At 40.3% G+C, this 23,441-nt stretch overlaps 1 protein-coding gene across 2 annotated transcripts in view; it reads right to left on the minus strand.

Moving 5' to 3' along the window:
* Window positions 1-2,044: 2,044 nt before the first annotated feature.
* Window positions 2,045-23,441, minus strand: part of LOC148369029 (paired box protein Pax-7-like) — a 60,608-nt gene continuing 39,211 nt past the window's right edge. The window contains exons 6-9 of one of the 2 annotated variants that reach the window (XM_088330946.1): window positions 23,098-23,263; window positions 21,851-22,047; window positions 10,060-10,321; window positions 2,045-2,817 (exon numbers count right to left, since the gene is read on the minus strand). In XM_088330946.1, the coding sequence (XP_088187072.1) occupies window positions 2,702-2,817; window positions 10,060-10,321; window positions 21,851-22,047; window positions 23,098-23,263 (741 nt within the window). In that variant the 3' untranslated portion in view covers window positions 2,045-2,701. The remainder of the gene's footprint in view (window positions 2,818-10,059; window positions 10,322-21,850; window positions 22,048-23,097; window positions 23,264-23,441) is intronic. The other variant, XM_088330947.1, reaches the window with a different exon arrangement.

Here is a 23,441-nt window from a genome sequence, read left to right on the forward strand (position 1 = left end):
CTGTAATTTTCGTCGTAGGTGCATGTCCACTGTGAGAGAGATAAACTAAAAAGAAAAATCCAGAAATTACAATGCATGATTTTTTAACGATGTATTTGTGTGATACAGCTGCAAATAAGTATTTGAACACCTGTGTATCATCTAGAATTCTGACCCTGAAGGACCTGCTTGGTGAAAAAATGTCCACTGTTGGAGCAATCATTAGAAAATGGAAGAAGCTAAACATTGACGGTCAATCTTAATCAGAGTGGAGCCGCATGCAAGATATCACCTCGTGGGGTCTCAATGATTCTAAGAAAGGTGGAGACCTGTAGGGTTCTGGGGGCGGCAGTGGCTCAGGAGGTAGAGCGCTCGTCTTGGGATCAAGAGATCGCAGTTCGAATCCCGGCTCTTCCGTGTTACATGTCGAAGTGTCCTTGGGTAAGACACTGAACCCCCAATAAGCAGGTTAGCGCCTTACATGGCTGCATGGCCGCTATTGGTTTCTTGGGAAATGTGAAGCCCACTGCTTTGGGAAGTCTTGACTTGAAAAGCACCATATAAATGCAGATCATTTCATAATTTAGATGGTAGGGCGCTCGCTCCGAGACTGGGAGGTCGCTGGTTCAAGCCTCGGCCTAGTCATACCTAAGACTTACAACTCATTTCCTCCCTGCTTGGCGCTCGGCATTAAGGGTTGGAATTGGGGGGTTTGGTCACCTAATGACTCCCAACACAGCAGTTGGGTCTAAAATGGCGGCGCCCTGTTTGGCTGCGGCTGCATCAGCTCGCTACAGTTTAACTGTACGGGTCAGGTGTATCGACATTTCGTTCGGTGTGCATGGTTACAAAGAATGACAAAAAAAGTAAATTCTTCTATTCAATGACCTGAAAAGAGCTTGGACCACCATTTCCAAGGTTACTGAAGGTAATGCACTAAGACGTCATGATTTAAAATCATGCAAGGCCCCTGCTTAAAACAGCACATGTCAAGGCCCATTTTAAGTTTCCATATGACTATTTGGATGATACAGAAGAGTGATGGGAGAAAGTCTTGTGGTCAGATGAGACCAAAATAGAACTTTTTGGTCATAATTCCACTCGGTGTGTTTTGAGGAAGACGAATGAAGAGTACAATCTAAAGAACACCATCCCTACTCTGAAGCATGGGGGTGGTAGCGTCATGCTTTGGGGGTGTTTTTCTGCACATGGACAGGACAAGTGCACTGCATTAGAGGATGACTGGGGCCGTGTATTATGAGATTTTGGGAAACAACCTCCTTCCTTCATTGAAGATGGGTCGTGGCTGGGTCTTCCAACACAACAACGACCGGAAGCACACAGCCAGGAAAACCAAGAAGTGTCTCCGTAAGAAGCATGTCAAGGTTCTAGCATGGCCCAGCCAGTCTTCAGACCTGAACCCAATCGAAATCTTTGGAGGGAGCTCACACTCTGTGTTTCTCAGCGACAGCCTAGGAATCTGACTGATCTAGAGAAGATCTGTGTGGAGGAGTGAGCCAAGACCTGGTAAAAAACTACAGCAAACAAAGGCTACTGTACCAAATATTAGCATTCATTTCCTCAGGTGTTCAAATACTTAGCGCCTCAAAAAATCATTCATTGTGGTTTCTGGATTTGTATTATTGTGGGGCGGCAGTAGCTCAGGAGGTAAAGCGCTCGTCTTGGGAGCCAGGGGTCCCTGTTCGAATCCCGGCTCGTCCGTGTTACATGTCAAAGTGTCCTTGGGTAAGACACTGAACCCCTACAACCCCCAATAAGCAGGTTAACGCCTTAAATGGCTGCAAGGCCGCTATTGGGAAATGTGGAGCACATTGTAAAGCACTTTTGGAAGTCATCGACTTGAAAAGCGCCATAAAAATGCAGTTCATTTCATTCTTTTTAGTTTATCACTCTCATAGTGGACATGCAAATACGATGACAATTTCAGACCCCTCCATGATTTCTAAGTGGGAGAAATGGCAAGGTGTTGAAATACTTATTTTCCTCACTATATAGACGAAACAAAAAGCGTTTTGTGTATTTGTTCAAACTGTTTTTATTAAATAATCCAAATGAAGCATAGTTACAGAAGGCCATGGGCATCTGCTTGATCCACACATACTGTATGAGTGATTGTCAACAGTAAAATAACAAAGAAAACAACACACTTTAGACAATCCACTGTGGTTTCTACCACCATTATCATTAAGAAAAAAAAACAATAATACAAATTTGATCCGTCTGAGGAAGTAAATAATGTCCAAAATTGAAAATATGTGATGTCCTTCTAACAACTACATTTGATAAATCACATAAAAGCATATGAAATGATTCGAAACTGACAATTTATAAGATAATATATTACAAGGATACACATTTTTTTACAGTAATATAACACATGAGTACTGATAATTCGCTAGCCAAAAATGATTGTTAGAGTAAAAAATACTTTCATATAAATTGAAGTATCAACGTCTACCAGCATTTTCTTTTTTATCACAATGTTTTTCTGTAATTTGGGTCGAGTTGAATATTCAAAGTCCATGACCTTGGTTTACCCTCCCGGCGTTTGGGACCAAATATGCAAAGTTTTGGATTGCCAAGAGTCTTTGGACTGGAACCCGCTAAAATACTGAAATGATTACTTGTTATTCTCCTGCCAAAACAGAAGGCGATAGCACTGCCGGTGTTGCCATGTGCGGTTGAGGTCATATCGGGTGGACTAGTATGCCTGACCGGTCTCCACCTGCAGCAGTCCCAAAACACCCGAGTGGTCAGACAGCTTCACCCTCCGCTGGCTGGACAGTCCCACATTCTTGGCCAGACAATTCATAGCCGCTGAGGAATACAAGACAAAGCATGGGTTACACATCTCCGTTTCTTTAGCTCACTGGTGTCAAACAGGCGGCCCGCGAGACAACACTCAGAGAAGCACAAGAGAAAAACAAGCTGCAGGTTGAAATATGTCAACTTGACGTTGCCAAATCCAGGTGCCTCTCACAAAGACACTCTACTTGTATTTATTTTTCTCTCTCTCTCTTTCTTTTCCACCCCTTTCGTCCCACTCTGTCTCTGTCACTCTCTGTGTCTCTCTTTTCCTCTTCCTTTGTTGCTCTTTCTCTCTCTGTGACTTTTAACCTCTTTTGCTCTAACTTCCTTTTCTCCTTTTCTCTCTTTTCTCTTTTTCTCTTCATTCCCTTCACACTTTCTTTTCTCTTTTCTCTCCTTCTGTCTTTCCATTTCTCTTTGGATTTCTTTCTTCCTCTCCCTTTCTTTTCCCCCTCTCTCACAACTTTTTATCTTTTGTTTCTCACGCTCTCTCCCTCTCTCTCTTTTTCTTTCTTTGTCCTGCCCTCTTCCTTTTCCCTCTTTCTCTTATTTCTTTATCTCGTTTTCTTTCTCTTTAATCCACTAGTCCGGCCCCCGACAGAATGTTTGTTCTATCGTGTGGCCCTCGAGTTAAAATGAGTTTGACACCCCTGCTTTAGCTGATAAACACCCACACCCATTTGGTGAACTGTTTTAAAGGGCGCACCCTCCTTGGTATGAATTATTTTTTGTCGGCTTGTATGGCGCACTGGCCTATTGGATGCGACCGCTACAGCGCACTGGCCTGTTAGATTCGAGTCTCACGCGACCAACTTGAATACCAAAACAAGTGTGCGTATAAAAAAAAAGGACCAGGAACAAAACTGAGTTTGATTGTGGTCAAACTCAGATAGTGGATGATAGTGTTGGGCAGTGTAAAGTGTCACTAGGAGGCGTGCTTTCCACTGTCAGTGTCAGGCTGTCAGTGAAATTTTGGATTGATGTGTGAATGAGTGAATTGTCTGTCCCTGTGTGCCCTGCGACTGGCTGGCAACCAGTTCGGGGTGTCCCCTGCCCATTGCCCGGAGATGGGCTCCGGCACCCCCCGACCCTACTGAGCAGTGTTGGGTAGGGTTACTTTAACTTGATTACTTTCAATTACTTTTGGATTACTCCAATACCAAATATGCTAATAAAAGACAAAATAAACTAAATATGAATAAAATGATGACTCACAACACGTGGTAAGCTTTCTCTCCTGGATTTGATCTCCGGCAAAACTAACATAAAACAAAATGAAAATAAATCCAAACAGCTTGCCAACATCATTTTTTCCGTTCTATGTATTCCGTTTCTCCCCAAGCCTGCACAAAATTTAGTAATTGTATTCATATTAAGTTTCTTTTGTCTTTTATTAGCATATTTGGTATTGGAGTAATCCAAAACTAATTGAAAGTAATCAAGTTAAAGTAACCCTACCCAACCCTGCTACTGAGGATAAGCGGTGCATATAATGGATGGGTGGATGAAATTGAAAACGAATTAATTTGTTGTCTATGTAAAATATTATTTTAACAACGCTAAATTATGAACACAAATCTCATACAAAGCATGTTAAAACTATTTTACCGAGACAACAAATGAATACCTCCTCACTTAATTAATCCAAAAGAAACAAAATAAAAATTACTTATTTAATCTCGTTTTTGTTGACAGTATTATGTAAATAAACAAATTGCACTGGGAAATTCATTTTTTTTGTGGTGGGGTGGTGGGTACCATAAAGCATTTGTGCTACCGTAATTACCCGACCGGCAGCGCACCACGAACATAAAAGGCCCGTGAGTTAAAGGCAACTTTGGGCAAACAGCAGTCTTTTTTACAAGGTCGAGTCAAGTCATGATTATTTGTGACGCCCTTTATCACAAGGAGTCTCAAAGGGCTGCACAGACCACATACTATTAAACTGCAGACTATTATTACACCATCCCCTGATCTAAAACCTTCATGAGGGCAAGGAAAAACTCATAAACTTCAACATGAGGAAAATGAAGAAACAAGGCTGTTCAAAATAATCTCAAAAAGCATCAAGATTTCCTACATAATGTTGTTAAAGTTTTGTTTCCTTTTGAGCATTTGTAATTGAAACAATTAGAAAGGTAAAGAAGAAATCCAATGTTGCATGTTGAAGTTGAGCTGATTCCGACTTGTTGACTCATTCGGAATAATTATTCATCATTAAAAATCAGTTCTCAAGTGAAATATCAGTAAGGGAGAAAATGTAATTAGTCAATTAATTTAATTTAAATTCTTGTTTCAGAAGTGGGTCATCCATATGCCCTTGAAGTTGCTCTCGGCCTCAATAAGGTTGGAGAACCTTGGTTTACAACGTGGCCCTCCAGGGTTTAAAGACTTTTCAAGAGAAATATAAGATTAAAAAGAAAGAATGCACGTTTGAAATGTAAATGTAAGACTATTGTTAAAATGTTTGTGGCCGCTTAGGAATATCTTTTAAAGGAACAGCGTGGTACAGAACAAAAAAAACATTGATTTGAGTTTTTCCTTGCCCTCATTTAGGTTTTAGATCAGGGGATGGTGTACTAATAGTCTGTGGTTTGCAATAACATGTGGTCTGTGCAGCCCTTTGAGACTCCTTGTGATTAAGGGCATCACAAATAAACATGACTTGACTTGAATTTGAATACCAGGCAAGAATACATGGCCTAGCATACGAATGCTAATATTCATAAAGAAAAATCATAGGTCGAGAATTTCGACTAGGTTGCCATCATGTTTGTCTGCGTCTTGTTGCTAGCTGTGGCACTGGTTTTCGTTTGCATTACATGACAGTGTCATCTAGTGGTCGAATAATACACACTGGGGCTTTAATGTGAAACTTATGAGAAATTCATTCCATACATTGTTAACACGGTAAATGACTTAGCTGAAAATGTTTTTTTTTTAAATACAAATTTTACACGGGTGTATAGAGGCTCATTTCCACCGAGCAGAACGACGTGTTCTGATAGTTGTGTTAGAGGATTATTGGATGATTAGACAACCATTGGACAACGATGTTAGCACAGAAGTTTAGCTGGTTAGAAAAGCTATAAAACTGACATTCCAGGTGGAGCATCTCGAGCGTCACATTTGCGGGTTTGATTCAACCTTTAGAATGGCCGGAAAAATAAATTTTATGTGAAACCCCATAGTCTATTTTAATTCTAACAAATGCAAACTACTCATGCGAGAAATTGCCAAGAAACTGAAGATCTCCTACAAGGGTGTATACTACTCACTTTAGCAAACAGCACAAAAAAGCTCCAACCGGAGTAGAAAGAGCAGAGAAGAAGCAAAATGACAAATACATTAGAGTATCTAGTTTGACCAGTGGTGTTGCGTGAGGTTCTAAAAGGCCTTCTCTGCTGGCCCTAAAAATATAAAAATCGTCATGTTAGTTATATTTAGTCTGCCAATACTTAGAATTCCAAATTGTCTGTCAGCTTCCTTTCATTTCCTCTCCCTAGTTGAGCTGCTTTCATATTTAGGGCATTTAACCCAGTGATTCCCAAAGCACTGCGGTTTTTTTCAAGGTTTTTTAGTGGGTGATGGAGTTTTGGCCAACCACAACTGGGGCTTGTATACACTGGGGAGCCAAGGGGGCGCCAGCCTGCCTACATTTGGGAACCATTGATTGGTTAAATCAGCCATTACTTGTGGCTCAGAAATCTGCCCGTTGAAGGAGATCTGTAGGTCATCATGACACCTAACAAGTGACAAGCTGTTGGTTGAGCCGATCAGATTTATAGTTGGCGACATTCAGGCCTTCTTGCAATCGTAAGGAAGCGTCACCTAGGGGGCGGGAATGCTCTTGAGTTGATTTCTCAGAAGCATACAAGCCTTTCTCGTGCAGGAAAAGGTTTTGTCCGCCACTTTCATCCTGGAGGTAAGATATTAAGCCCAAGGCTGACCTGTTTGGAATTTCGGGCCGGTCAGGCCAATGATGTCAATCATTACGTTTAGGTTGGGCTGACCTACTCTCTAGGCTTTTTGTATAACCCACCTGTCATTGTTCTGTTTGAATAGTCTTGTAACTTAGATTCAACCTAGATTTCATCCAAAAATAATATCTTTAATCGTACAAAGAATTGTCTAGCCAAATGTTTCCTAACTTATTCAGGTCACATATAGCTGGTTGATTTTAGACGCGTTGACTTCAAAGAGCTAGTTTGCGGAAAACCAGGGTTGGGTAGGGTTACTTTAACTGGATTACTTTCAATTACTTTTGGATTACTCCAATACCAAATATGCTAATGAACGACAAAAGAAACTAAATATGAATAAAATGACTAAATTTTGTGCAGGCTTGGGGAGTAACGGAATACATGGAACAGCAAAAATGATGTTGGCAAGCTGTTTGGATTAATTTTCATTTTGTTTCTGTCGCATTTTATGTTAGTTTTGCCGGAGATCAAAGAGTTTAAAGCCAGGAGAGAAAGCTTACCACGTGTTGTGAGTCATAATTGTATTCATATTTAGTTTCTTTTGTCTTTTATTAGCATATTTGGTATTGGAGTAATCCAAAAGTAATTGAAAGTAAAAGTAACCCTAACCGACCCTGCGGAAAACACATCACGAAAATATTCAGAAGATTCCCACATTTTGTTTTTGTTTGGATGATTTAAGGCGAGCGATAAGAGGACGGCGCGTCAGACAGACAGACAGACGGACAAAAGGCGGCCAAGAGCTAATAAACAGACAACCCTTAAGGTTCCCCAAAGCTGGCACTAATACTCAGCAGATTCTTGGCGAGGGGCTCCTCCCTCGCCGAGTTTCTGATGGTTTCTCTTCTTTTGAAATGACGAGAAGGAGAGCAGCGTTGACAGCAACGTGAGGTGAAGTTGTGTGTTTGTTGGCGGATAAGACGTGTGTGTCCGTTAGCATGCTACTACACACGAAAAGGAAAGTGTCACACTTGTAGGAAGAAGAGCATCTAGAGGCGGGCAAGTCTGTCGCGCAGGAGCATTCCTGGAACCAGGGAGGTTTAGCCAGGCCTTGAATGTGAAGCTTTCCTTTCCCCGTCAGACAGATTTACACCTTAAACCCCCGCGGAGCAGTCAAGCCGAGACACCTCTGTGTCCAAGGTGGAGCCGAGAAAACCACACACAAATATTTGCGAGCGCACGCCCCGCGTCAAATTTCACAGGGGAGTATATACTTAATCTGTCGGGTGCTTTTTGAATGAGAGTGAAATGCTCGAGCAGGCCCAAAGAGGGTCTCTTCACTTTCTAAGGAGGACTGATTCTGCTATATGTATAGATAAATACCTACCTAATATATAGGATAAATGAACAAAATTGATTAATGTAATAGACCTAATACAATGTACAATGTGCCATTTATATTGTCATTTATTTATTATCACCCTCGGGCAAAGCAATCTCAGTATATATATCCAGTGAAGAAAATAAGTATTTGAACACCTTGCTATTTTGCTATTTCTCCCACTTAGAAATCATAGAGGGGTCTGAAATTTTCATCGTCGGTGCATGTCCGCTGTGAGAGAGTACAAAAAATACAAAAAAATAATAAAAAACAGTAATACTACAAAAATACTCCTAAAACTATTGTTTTTTTTAATGAATAGAGTTTATTTTTTTACCACTAGGAGACGCTAAATCAGGGGTGTCAAACTCAGTTTGGCTCTGGGACCGGATCCGGTCTTGTTCTGAGGTCAAAGAATGTCAACTCCAAATTTTTAGCTTTGTTTTTCAGTATTATGCATTATCCTTCAGTCTTCATAATTAACCTACCCTAAATATTATAATCACGGATGAGAAGGGATATTTTCTATACAAAACACATTTATTCACAAACAACGGGTCAAAAATATTTTCACGTTTGGCATTGGATGTTTTAACTGGTTTATTTTAACAGTTGAGTGAATGCCGTTTTACACCTGAACCCGCTCACCACGCTATACAAATTAAAATACCTACCAGCAGCTGGAGAGAACATTTGGTATGCATTTATTTGAAAAAAAAAAATCATAACTTTTGGTTGAAATGACCTAGAGATTCGCTTCATTTTGGACATTCTCAGATATTTATTGCGGGCCAGAGTACCGTAAATTCCGGACTATAAGCCGCTACTTTTTTCCCTAACTTTCAACCCTGTGGCTTATTCAGTGATGCGGCCAATTTATGTAATTTTTCTAACGGCCGCTAGCGGCGCTCGAGTGTTGCTACCATTAACTGCCCTGTCAAAGCTATATTATTATTATTAAAGCTTTGAAAACTCTCTCTGTGTACCGTCTTTCTTTGTAAATATGTGTAACCCATGTATAATATGTATTTGCAACTGTATATTTTTGTATTGTATTGTATGTATTTATTTGTATTTATTTTAGACACTTATTCTGATATGTTTTGCACGTGTGAACGAAAAATGAGGGGCGGAACAAACGCTGGGTGCCGAGTTTAAGTGGGGACCGCTAAAGGTGAGGGTCAGACAAGGAAAGAAGAGGGGGTAAAAAGTTGGTTAAAGAAAAAGGAGTTGCGTGAGTAAATGTGTTCATCTGATATATTTTTCCCACTCTTACCTTTGGAAAAATACACTTTTTTCCTTGGATTACTTTCAACGGGACCCGGACTCTGCAGGTCTGCATCAAACCTTAAGTACCGGTATCATTTTCTGTTCATTTTGCCAGCTGTGAATTTTGAACTGTGGACTTTAATGAATGACATTTAGTTTCAATCGCAGGATTTTGTGTTTGTGTTACATTTTTGAATGTGGGCGCATGCGGCTTGTATACAGGTGCGGCTTGTGTATGTACAAAATCGGTTTTCCTCTTAAAATGTGGTGGGTGCGGCTTATAATCAGGTGCGCTCTATAGTCCGGAATTTACGTTATATCATCTGTACATTTGACATGCGTGAGCAAAATAAAACACAATGTTCCTGTATATATATATATATATATATATATATATATATATATATATATATATATATATATATATATACACCGTTCAAATCATTTTTTCACTCTTTGGACCACATCGCACTCATAATAAACACGACATAGGAGGAAAAAAAGGGAGAGGGGAAAGAAGCTTAACTATCGAGACTTTCTAGTCGTTCTCCCGACTCTGCATTGGACCAACAATCGCCACATCCGTAATGCATAATACTCTTTGAGATCCCGTCAGCAAACACGAGCTTTAACGTGCGCCACGAGCACCACGCTAAGCCGGGAAGGCTCTCGACTTACTCTGGCCGTACTGAGTGTACTGGTAGCCCACGGCTGCCACTGCTGGGTCCACGCTGTAGTTGGCGGCACTGTACGCGGGGGGACAGTAAGCCTGCGAGGACGGCAGCCCATCGGCCGGCTTGATGGACGCTTCCGTGGAACGTTGGCCGCCGGAGGCGGAATTGGGCGGGGCGGCCTCCAACATGCCGTGCAGAGGCGACACAGAGAAGTCGTGTTGGGGCTGTGAGGAAACACTGCTCTGGTTGCTTAGGATGCTCATCACCTGCAAAAAAAAACCCAGTAGTTTTTTCTTTAAAATGGGATCTGCAAGGTACAGAGACCCCAAGCTACTTTGCGGTTCGGTTATCGCTGGTTCTCTTCTTTGCGGATTTTGAAGCGAATTAATTTGGTCATCCATCCATCCATTATCTGCACCGCTTATCCTCAGTAAGGTCGCGGGGGTGCTGGAGCCCATCTCAGCTGTCTTCGGGCAGTGGGCAGGGGACACCCTGAACTGGTTGCCAGCCAGTAAGAGGCATATGAACTATCATAAGATTGTTAATTAAAAAAAAAAAAAAAAAAAACATTGGTTGAGAAATTTGTTCTTCTTTTTCAGTTTGGAATCCCTTTTTGGATCTGCGCCATGTTATTCCGGTATCCTTCCGCTATGTTCTGCTGTGTATCACTGGCCCTCGCTTACTGTATACCACACAACACAGTCCCATCTAGTGGTCAAATAATACACATTGGGGATTTTAGTATTGTTTTCTTACTTAACTATACTTTTAAGCTTTTTATTCTACTAAAAAAGGAAGATAGTATTTAAAAACTAAAATGGCTGTGCGCCATTGAACCATCTCTCGCCTTGGGACTCAAAATCATTTTTGGCATGACAATGAAAAACCTAAAGAGTAAGACTAAGTCCAGAGGTAGAGTAAAATACAGAAATGGGTGTATGAACAGCTCAATATTAGCTCTACTGGTATATTGTCTGAAAAATATTGATGTCAACATGCATAGAATTCAAGGAAAAAACAAGCAAAAACTGGAGACTAGAAGTTAAATGGTAAAGGTTCAGCAAGCGCATTCGCGCACAGTTCTGATGTCATTGTTCAGAATTGTTTTGGTCATGGGATCAAATCCAGCTACCAGCCTTGCTGTGCGGAGTTGGCATGTTCTCCCCGTGCTTGTGTGGGTTTCCTCCGGGAATTCCGGTTTCCTCCCACATTCCAACAACATGCATGTCAGGTTAATTGGCTGGTCTTAATTGTCCCTAAGTGTGAATGAGTGAGTGAGTCGTCTATTTCTGTGTGCCCTGCGATTGGCTGGAAACCAGTTCTGGAGTCCCCTGCCCACTGCCCAAAGATAGCTGGGATGGAATCCAGCACTATTGCGACCCTAGATATATAGCTATAGATGACAAAAAAAAAAGACATGCTGTCTTCAAAAGGCATTATATCGGAAAAGAGTTAGAATACAGACGCTCCCCGACTTACGACCATTCGGCTTACAAAAAACGGTAGATAATAACATTTTTTTTCTGGATGTCAAAAAATATCCGGACATTGCTGTAAGTTAAATTTTGTATTGTGTGAACCTTTTTCCGAGTTCATGACAGTACTGTAGTGCTTCTGTGCGCTGCTTTCAGCGTGTGGTGGCGCTGTGAGAGGTCACCTAGCATCCACTCTTAAGAAGAAATCCGCTTCCAGTTCCTAGTTCGAGTTTAAACTTTCCATTCTATACCCCCAGCGCTCTAAGAACTTGACGTTGTTATTATTTAGTATCTCTTGCATCCATTCAATATGGGTGGTGTAAAGTATAAAGAAGAGGCGAGCACTTTCATTTAAAACGGAAGTGGAATAAGAAAGCTTGATGCGGTTGAGAAAATGGTTGGATCGCATTGTTTGGCCACGGAGGAGGAAGTCGCCAAACTCTTGAATCCCATCTTACAAATGTAAGTTACACTTTATTTAACTCAATAGAGCATAGTATTTTATGAAATGTTTATTTTTTAGTACAAAACAATACAGGTTACTTATACAAGCCTCAAACATACTTATATAACCCTCAAAAATACAAAATATAGCACTGAAGCAATTACGAACAATCTCATTCGTAAGTAAGGCAACGTCTACACATGGAATATATATATATATATATACATATATATATATATATATATATATATATATATATATATATATATATATATATATAGATAGATAGATAGATATTTACATATATATATATATATATATATATATATATATATATATATATATATATATATATATAGATACATAGATATATATATATATACATACAGGGTAGGGTTAGGGTTAGGGTTACTTTAACTGGATTACTTTCAGTTACTTTTGGATTACTCCAATACCACATATGCTGATAAAAGACATGTATGGATTTATTTTCATTTTGTTTCTGTCGCATTTTATGTAAGTTGTGCCGGAGATCAAAGAGATCAAAGCCAGGAGAGAAAGCTTACCACGTGTTGTGAGTCATAATTGTATTCATATTTTGTTTCTTTTGTCTTTTATTAGCATATTTGGTATTGGAGTAATCCAAAAGTAATTGAAAGTAATCAAGTTAAAGTAACCCTACCCAACCCTGATTATAAGTGTGCGTTACTACATGAGTTTTCACAGTGTACTATTGTAACCCTACCCAACCCTGTATATATATATATATATATATATATATATATATATATATATATATATATATATATATATATATATATATATATGTGTGTGTTTTATGTATACTGTGTCATTAAAAATGTTGAGCTGCAACCGCCCTCCTCAAACATAATTCTCGAGTTTCTTTCATGTTTGGCGCGGCAGGTCTGATTATTTTCTTTTGCGGCAGCTAAGCTTCCATCCAAAGAGAAGCAGCAACCGACATCTCACAACCTCCAAGTCTGATGGTCTAAATATATACACTCATCCTTTTTGATTGGTTGACGTCAAAGTGTGCCATTTGACAGTATGCCCAGTCAAAGGGCTTAATGCCGCAAATTTTAATAGCAGCTGAGACTAACATTGACATTCAGCTTCCAAACACACCCAGTAAGACTTGGAATGGAATAGAGATTGAATTTTGTTTTGATTTTTGTTGTTGTTTGTACACGCTCGCGCAAAAACACGAAGCCCAACCACAGTTGGGGAAAATAAACAAACATTACTGTGAACTGACACACGTAAGAATTTTGTTCATACTTTCATATGGCAGAGCTTTAAATGGGTTCCACGCATCAAACGTAGTATCTGTAAAATAACAAACTGGCTTCTTTGAGAGGGACAAATATATATATATGTATATATATATATATATATATATATATATATATATATATATATATATATATATATATATATATATATATATATATATATATATATATATATATATATATATAGTCTGAAACTCATGTCAAAAAGTTACCGGACACCAGGTTAGACAACTCTGCAAAGTTGCCAGCCCCATTTTTTCACAACTCGAAACACAATAAGACGACTAATCGCAAAAAAAAACATTGTTGCAAAGCATTAAGGATTGATGTTCAGAATATATATAACAGGACAACACTTTAAAATTAAGTTTATTCTAAATCTACTAATATTCATTGCATATATATGACATTGCTGTTTTCCATCTACCATCAGTGTGTACCTGTATTTACTCTTCTTCATTCATGCAATGTTTGCGTTGCGTCATCTGCTAAAAGACACGTGAACTCCTCTTTCCACGATGCTTTTAATGTACGCTTACGTTTTGGAGCGTCATCAATTTTGTTAGCTTCTTTTGAAAATTTCTTCTGGGGCTGAGGTTTTGACTTTACCATTTTTCTTGTGTTCTCTGTGCGTATACTTTGGAAAATGATATGCAAATGCACGACATTATAACGCTCGGGAAAGTCCGGAAGCACGAAGTTATTCGATGCAGGCTTCTGATTGGCTGCCAAGTATGCAAATTGCCAAATGAACCGAAATTTACAAACCGAACAAAGATTTCGAAATCGGAATAAAGCAAAGGGTTGATTTGGGGGGAAGAAAAAAAAACGAAAGGTTTTTTTTTTTCTCGAAAAAGTTGTCAGCCACCCGGGTGGAGACGTTTTGTAATATAAACAAAGCCCTAACCTGGTCCTTGGTATCAGACAACGTCATAGAAGATCGCTAATATTGTCACTGTATTCTACATATTCTGTCTGGATGTGAGTAAATAGTTGCCGCGTTGTGCTTGTAAGGTTTGTTTTTGCTTGATAAGGAGGATTTGCAATCATTAATAAGGGGAGCAAATGGCGTAGATTGACAGGTATGAGTCCAAGAGACTGATAATAATTTGTAAGCAGTTACTGTACACTCAAGATCAAAGTTCAGTCGACTTTAAAACAAATGTACGCACACAAAAAATTTGCAGCCCATTTTTCTGATGTACTTTTGCGGTGAGTGGTCTTGAGCGGTCTCTAGTGGTAGCCTCGGGACTGCACGTGAACTGTATTTTCCTTTGTATAGCGAGCGAGATTTTTGTCGCTAACAAAACTCATATACTGAAATTCTCGTGTTTAGAGGTGCTGGTATAAAGAGGTACCACTGCATTTATGAACAAAAATATTGTATTTATGAATAAAAATCAGCTGAAGTGAAGCCTGGGCCAATCGGAGCACTGTAATCGACATTTTAGGCTTGGTCAGAGTCAAGCTCGGTCTCTGGCTTCAAATCCTACCTCAAGTGCATGTCCCATTCAAATATATCATTGACTGTTTTTTCTCGATAAATCTCTAAGACATACGTTAAATGGAAGCGGGGTTGCAAGTCATTTTGAGATACTAGATCTGCGATGAACTACAGCGGCTGTTTCAATATAAATTCTAGCACAACAAAAGTCAAAGCTTGAATTGAGAGTTCATAAGAAACACCGAACCCGAAGGTCGTACCAAAACGTGCGAATTTATCCCTCTCAAAGAGGTCAGTTTGTTATTTTACAGATACTACGTTTGACACGTGTAACCAGGGTTGGGTAGGGTTACTTTAACTTGATTACTTCCAATTACTTTTGGATTACTCCAATACCAAATATGCTAATAAAAGACAAAAGAAACTAAATATGAATAAAATTATGACTCACAACACGTGGTAAGCTTTCTCTCCTGGCTTTGATCTCTTTGATCTCCGGCAAAACTAACATAAAATGCGACAGAAACAAAATGAAAATAAATCCAAACAGCTTGCCAACATCATTTTTGCCGTTCCATGTATTCCGTTACTCCCAAGCCTGCACAAAATTTTGTCATTTTATTCCTATTTAGTTTCTTTTGTCTTTTATTAGCATATTTGGTATTGGAGTAATCCAAAAGTAATTGAAAGTAATCCAGTTAAAGTAACCCGACCCAACCCTGCGTGTAACCCATTTAAAAGTCTGCAATAACGTGAATCCTCAACAAAAAAACTGTGAAGTAGTGAGAGACCAGTGCGTAATCCTGTATAATTTGGCTAAGTATAAGTTATTTTTGCGTTCTTCTCTTCGATTCTACATGTTTTGTTTTGATGGGCAAGAATTGAAAATCAGCCTCTGCGTTTTGTATTATAAAATCCAATCAAAAACCAGCAGGTTTGGCCACTTTCTAAATAAGTGTGTGAGCAAATTGGGGGAGGGAGTATTATGCGGGGAGAGAAACCCCCGCTCCCCCCAGCCCACCTTATCTCAGGCCGACAGTTGTCTGGAAACGCCAGCAGAGGCCTGAGCTCGCGAGGAAGGCAGGCCTGGGGATATGGATCAAAGACACACAGCCACAGAACCAAAGTCGCTCTTATCCCCCAACACTGGAACCCACTCTATTCTAGCCTTACTCGCCCCCCTCGCTCTCTCTCTCTCTCACTCTGCCTAACATCAAATAGAGAGCGCCACCATTCCAGTGCATGCAGGCTACTAAATCTTTTTCTCACAACAAACTGGAGAGGAAATGACCTCTTTTTCTTCACTTCTTCTTGCGTAACACATTGAAATTTTGGGGTCACTCTTCTCAACATGTCACCTTCCCTGACCTGATTTAGAGGTATTACTGTATTCCTAAACATGCAATATGGGAGGTTTTTTTTTTGCATAAAATCTTTATATATTCCATGGATACGTTCCAATTATTTTCCGAGATAATGCCTTTTGAAGTCAGAATGTCTTGTTTTTGTCATCCTGAGCTGTGACGTCATCAGAGGAACACCAGCACCCTAGCAAGTTAGTCGCCATAATGTTTTACATGTTAATTAGTTGAAGAGATTACGAGTGTTTTAAGCAAAGTTTTTGTGGAGAATGCCTAAGCGTTGTGTAGCGGTGGATGCAGTGATGGTACAACAAAGAGTGAGCAGCCAAAAAGCGGCTAACTTGCAACAAACAAAAACAAAACAACGGCAAGCGCCAACAGAGAGCTAGCTGGAACCGATCAACTAAAAGAGGCCACAGCCTCGGCGGAAAAACACGGGGCTGGCCTACCAAAAACATGCAGTGAGCATCAGGTTGACCAGGAACCTACAACGAAAAGTGGCAACGACTGTGACTACTATGCAAAGCTGGCCAAAAATAAACCAAGGGACAAGGCGAAACCGTCGCTAACGCCAGGCTAGCAGATCAAAAACACGCAGTGAGCAGCCAGGCTAAGCGGGAACCAACAACGAAAAGTGGCAACGACTGTGGCAGCGACGCAAAGCTGGCCAGAAATAGACCTAGGGACAAGGCATAACCGGCGCTAACGCCAGGTTAGCCAACCAAAAACATGCAGTGAGCAGCAAGGCTAACCAGTAACCAACAACGAAAAGTGGCAACGGCTACAGCAATTACACAAAGCTGGCCAGAAATAAACCAAGGGACAAGACAAAATCGGCTCTTACGCCAGGTTAGCTGACCAAAAACATGCAGTGTGCAGCAAGGCTAAGCGGGACCCAACAACGAAAAGCGGCCATGGCTACAGCGACAAACGCAAAGCCGGCAGGGAATAAAATAAAGGACACGGCAAAACAGGGGCAAACGCCAGGCTAGCCATCCAAACAACACATGGTGAACAGCCAACCAGCACAGAACCAGGAGTAAACAAAAGAGGAAAGCCTTCGAAAACCATTAACAGCGAGCTAAAATTATACTAACTGCGACACATGCGGCAAAATCGCAAACGAAAAGTCACAAATGCCTGCCTCCGAGCAGAAATGAGTGCTATGCAATCGCTGTTCACTACAATCGTTGCCTGTTTCTGAGCTGGCCTTATATGTTGTGTTAACGGGATACGCCATTTTCCTTCAATGACCTCACAGCTCTACAAGCCAGATGGGTCAATTTTGAGACAAAATTTCTTGACTCCTCCGGCATAGGGAATATTTTGCAACATATTTGAATCGTTGTAGGGAAGAACACTACTCCTTCTCCGTCTAACTGAAAAAAACTGTTTTGGATTACTTTACCTTTAGAACGATTGATTCATGTGAGCTCGTTTTAAAGAAGTGTTTACTCGGCGAGGATCGCAAGGTGCTTTTATTTCTCTTCGCAATGCTTCGAATTGGCAGCAGTCTCCACAGTGATTTCCGTCTTTTGAATTTGTGAAGCCGAGGCCCACCAATGGAGTGTGAGGTACATTGCAAACACAATCAGACTATTTCGAATTGCTATTATTCCACGTAAGGTGTTGAAGGCGTCCGTCGTTTTAGCCATTCAAAATTGGAATCCATGCTGTGCCGTTGTGCTACTATCTCATGTAAACTGTTGAAAGCATGAAGAGCTCCAAACCGTTGAATGACACTTGAATAGTCGGACTGGAATCGAATGAGAGCTGTTGATTTCTCCCACGTGTGTCTTGTATGTTAGACCACTCATTCCAAGGCAAGACCCTTCCAAGAATGCCCATGATATAAGCAAGAAGTGCAGATTACATGTCATTAAATACCAAAAAAATAGAACAAAATGCCAACAACGCCCAATGATTTATTAAGAAAAGTCATAAGGAAGTTTAGAAGACTGGTACTGTGCAAGTACTACAGTCTTGAGCCTTCACGGATGCCAAATGCTATCACGGTGTATAAATAAGGATTAACCAAAAAGATAATGACAAGAGATTTAAAGAAACTCTTACACATGTCAGTTTTCTTAAAATAAGACAAACATAAGTGCGGTTTAATTTCATTTTCCCAACCAAGCCTTGAGCCCCCTAAATTCGAAATGTGATTGCCTTGCACCATGACATTGACTAATGTGGGAGAACACCAAAAGGACAAGTGTATTTATTAAATGTATTGTTAATTTGAAATTGTTAATGTCTTTGTGTAGCCCTTAATGACAAAATGTCTCAAAGGACTACACAGGTTACACTTACACCATCCACTGATCTTAAACCAACATGCAGGCAAGGAAAAACTCAAAACCTCAGCACGAGGAAAATAAGAACCATTGAAGGGGCCGCACGAGTGGTAATTCCCCCTTATTCTATTCTATTATCTACCGGTAACCAGCATTGGCTCCCTGTTAGCTTAATATGTAATTTTAAGGTTCTGTTGGTATTACACAAAATCATGCATGGACCTTCTCCCTCATATCTTTCAGATTTTATTTTCTCCTATGTTCCGGTCCGGAGGCTTCGCACTGAAAATTCTGGTCTACTAGTGATCCCAAGAGCCAAGAAGAGAACCGCAAGTTTGAGAGTGTTTTCCATTCAGGCGGCGGTGTCGTGGAATTCTCTTCCCCCTGATATTCGATCAGCAACCTCAGTGGGAGTGTTTAAATCTAGGCTTAAAACACACTTCTATTATATAGCTGACGAATGATCTATATTTAATCTGTGTATTATTGGTTATTTCAACATCCATTGCAGCCTGGTCATCCTGGAAGGGGGGTTACCTCATGTGGGGTCCCTTCTCAAGGTTTCTTCATTTTCCTCATGTTGAGGTTTTTGAGTTTTGCCTTGCCCTCATGTAGGTTTTAGATCAAGGGATGGTGTAATAATAGTCTGTGGTGTGCAATAATCTGTGGTCTGAGCAGCCCTTTGAGACTCCTAGTGATTTAGGGCTATTCAGATAAACATGACTTGACAAACATGACTTATTTAATATTTGAATATGTTATATTTCACTTTTAACTCTTATTTACTTACCAGTGAAAGACAAACAAATCAAATAAACACAAATACTTGCAGATTTTATGTAGTTTTCTTATTTTCTTATTATTTTTTTAAATACATCATAAACAATTGAAAACTAGCAATTAATACGAGCAAAAATATCTATGGGAATAGGAGGAAAATGTACCTGAAAAGATGACAATTTGACTTATTTTACTCGAGTGTATATTCAATTTTTCAATTGGACATTTGTACATAATTGCTAAATTCTTTTTATTTTGATAATAAAATCCAAATAATCAGTTGATCAGTTCTAAAGTTGTTTTGTAATTCTTAACTCGGAGAAAAAATATGTTGTTTTGATGGTTGGCTGAGTCTAATAGCCAAGTGGGAGAAAAGCAAGCAGTCCAAACTCTTCGCAGGTTAACCAATAAGCATAACAATATGCAGAAAATATGAAGCGCACCCCCACTGTATGGTAATCCCCAGTGTAAACCAAGGCGGCGTTCTTTACGGATAGAGATTTCTCTAAATGAAGGCAGCCGTGTCTCTCAATATGTTCTTTTTGTTGTATTAAGCTCCTACTAAACGATTAAACACATGCTGGTGAGACACCTCTGTTATCCCCGACTCCCTGCAACAACGGCAAATCCCTTTTTTCTGTCAGAAATCCTCAAGTTGCCTGTCTTGTCAATGGAAATTGGACGAATGGGTTTTGGGCAGCTCGGAGGGGCAGGCCGATAGAAAAAATACTGATAATTAAATTGATGGGCGGTTGGAGTACCGTATTTTCGGACCAAAAGGCGCAACCTAAAACCCCAAATTGGCCAGAAATGTGAACGTGTGCCTTATATACAGCTGAATATGGTAGTCACAACAGAAAAATAATACCTTATTTATATATGTTTATAAGGGTTGGGTAGGGTTACTTTAACTTGATTACTTTCAATTACTTTTGGATTACTCTAATACCAAATATGCTAATAAAAGACAAAAGAAACTAAATATGAATAAAATGACAAAATTTTGTGCAGGCTTGGAGAGTAACGGAATACATGGATTGGCAAAAATGATGTTGGCAAGCTGTTTGGATTTATTTTCATTTTGTTTCTGTCGCATTTTATGTTAGTTTTGCCGGAGATCAAAGAGATCAAAGCCAGGAGAGAAAGCTTACCACGTGTTGTGATTCATAATTTTATTCATATTTAGTTTCTTTTGTCTTTTATTAGCATATTTGGTATTGGAGTAATCCAAAAGTAATTGAAAGTAATCAAGTTAAAGTAACCCTACCCAACCCTGATGTTTATTCCTATACGAGATTTTACAGTGTACTTCGATATTTAAGTTTTGATTGACCAATCAATAAATATCACTGGCCCAAATAGCATTGTATGCAATGGGATTCGAACCCGTGTCGTGGCAGTGAGGGGGCCAATACTTTACCACTGGATCACCAGTAATACTGATGAAATATGAAAAGGCATTAAAGCTTATCTGATTATCACGTTATTTTTACTGTTTGTGCTTGAAACACTGATTTGCATAGTACATTCTGATAGGTTAAAGAGACTCTCCACTTCTCCACCCGTGTGTCAATAATGTTGCGAATGACAGAAACAAAAAGTTTTTCAACCAAATACTATAGAAGCTCTTTACACACACATACATATTAAGATGAGAGGTTATTGACAGTAAGGAAGTGGAGAGACTGTTTAACCTATGGAAATGTATTGTTTCTGGCACTGGGAGTAAAAATAGTCTGATAATAAGATAAAACGGCGGCACGGCATTTGAATATTCAGCGGCATCGTTCCGGTCGTAGGAACAAATCCAGCTACCAGCCTGGGTGTTTGCATGTTCTCCCCATCCTTGCGTGGGTTTTCTCTGGGCACTCCGGTTCCCTACCACTTTCCAAAAACATTCATGTCAGGTTATTGTATTGGTCTAAATTGCCCCTAGGTGTGAATCAGCGAGTGATTTATATGTCCCTGTGTTTCCTGCGATGGGCTGGCAACCAGTTCAGGCTATCCCCCTGCCCACCGCCCGAAGATAGTTGGGATGGGCTTCAGCACCCTGCGACCCTACTGAGGATACTGAAGATAAACAGCGTATACGTGAATTTTATTTCAATTAAAATAACAATTGAATGGGTTTCGTCAATGTTCTCTGGTTGATTAATGGTCATCAGTAAATACAGCTGCTGTGGGCACTTTTTGACATCCAGAGGAACTATTTAAAACCGTCATTGTGGCTCATTTTTCTCTTGTGCTTCTCTCAGAATTGTCTCCCAGGCCAAATGTAACGATGTGGCGGGCCACATTTGCCTCGCAGGCATTGAGTTTGACACATGTGCGCTAAATGGGGCGGCATTAGCTCAGAAGGGAGAGTGCTCGTCTTGGGATCAAGAGATCGCAGGTTCGATTCCTGGCATACATGTTGAAGTGTCCTTGGGCAAGACACTGAATCCCTAATATCCCCAATAAGCAGGTTAGCGCCTTACATGGCTGCACGGCCGCTATTGGGAAATGTGAAGCAAACTGTAAAGCGCTTTGGGAAGTCTTGACTTGAAAAGCGCTATATAAATGCAGATCATTTCATTTCAAATACGACGCACTGTCCCTTTAACATCACCGTAAACATATTGAAGGAAACAAAAGGCAGGATTTTTCACAACAAGCCCAAGAGCAAACACGTAGGACTTACTTGAGGGGACAGGCCGGTGCTGACGGGGTTGACGTGGCTGCTGGGCGCGGAAGCCATGAAGGCGTCAGAATAGCCGGTAAAGCCGTGGCGGTTGCTACCTAGGCCGTACGTAGAACTGCTGTCGGTGGCAGACAGCCCGTTCTGGTGCATAGTAGAGGGCGGCAGCGGTTGGGGGCGGTGCACCGTACTGCCGATATCTGCATGAATCCGTCACAATATTCACAGAAAGAAATTACACCGGATGTGAAAAACAACGCTACCCAATAATCACATATTGACGGTGATATTTACCGTAAATTCTGGAGTACAAATGCTACTTTTTGCTACATTTTGAACAAGGGGGCTTTAAACACCGTGTGGCGATATGTTCTTTACCACAATGCATGCGCTCTAAATACAAAACACCAAGGTGATGTCTGAAAACATTTATGATGCCCTTCTAGAGAAAAAACTAGTTGATATTTTTTCCAACATCATTCATATACAGTAATCCCTTTCGGTTTTGATACTTAACGGATTTTCGGAGTGTTTAGTGTTCTGTAGCAGACAACACACAGCAAATGCTATTACGGAGGCAGGTGAGGGCTGTGTGTGTGTGTGAGCGTGTGAGTGTGTGTGAGTGTGTGAGTGTGTGTGTGTACGGGGGGTGTTTGAGTGGGCTTGACTGTCTGTGTGCGCGACTGTCATAGGCTCGTGTATGCTGTCAGTCAAACAGCTGGGCAGGTGCAAAAGTCAATGGGTCCATTATGCGTGGCGACAGCTAGTAACTTTGAAAAGAAATTCATCAATTAAATCAGACTCTGATGAAACTCACAAGAGCCAAAGAAAAGCTGATCACTACTGGTAACAACTCTCACTCTCTATAGGATTCACATTTTACGCGACGGAACCTTCATTCGTACTTTCTTTCCGCGCAGTAGTATATCTCGTCCCCGTCGCTGTAATCGCCATCTTGATCCGAAATCAAATGACGTAAACAACTCGGAACAGATCTGAAAAACGACGATGCTAAAAACTGTATCATGTGTGCTGGCAAAACCAATTTTGTTCACAAAATTGAGCCTCCGACTTTTGATCAGGTGCGCTCTGCAGTCCAGACTTTACGGTACACGCACGGACAATCGACTCCTCTTCTGCCCTCTAGTGGAACAGTATTAAATTACTACGTTTTCAACGATACAGATTGGAGTATGATCGTTATCTGTATCACGCTGACATTCGTAAAGAATAAAAATGTGCAGTGTTACCTTGGGACAAAATATTGCTTGAGTAGCTTGAGTCGGCTAGCTGGTACGTAGGAAGCGTAGGCATCCCCGTCGGAGGAAATCCGCTCGGCAACAAATGGTTGAAAGCTGTCAGCTGATTGGCCCCCGCTTGTTTTCGCCATCTGGCCCTGCGATTGCTGAACCATACCTGCAACATATAATATAAGATCAATGTAAAAGAAACTGGAAAATTTAGGATAATGTGCTGTTTACCCTGCAAAACAGCCTTTTCCCTGATGGCATTATAATTTTGCTTCACAGTAAAATAACCAGTTTAAATTTAACATTTATAAATAAAGACCGTATGTTCACGAAGGTAGTGTCAA

Source organism: Urocampus carinirostris, chromosome 3 (assembly GCF_059441175.1).
Source record: "Urocampus carinirostris isolate Australia breed hairy pipefish chromosome 3, RoL_Ucar_1.0, whole genome shotgun sequence".
Taxonomy (NCBI): Eukaryota; Metazoa; Chordata; class Actinopteri; order Syngnathiformes; family Syngnathidae; genus Urocampus; species Urocampus carinirostris.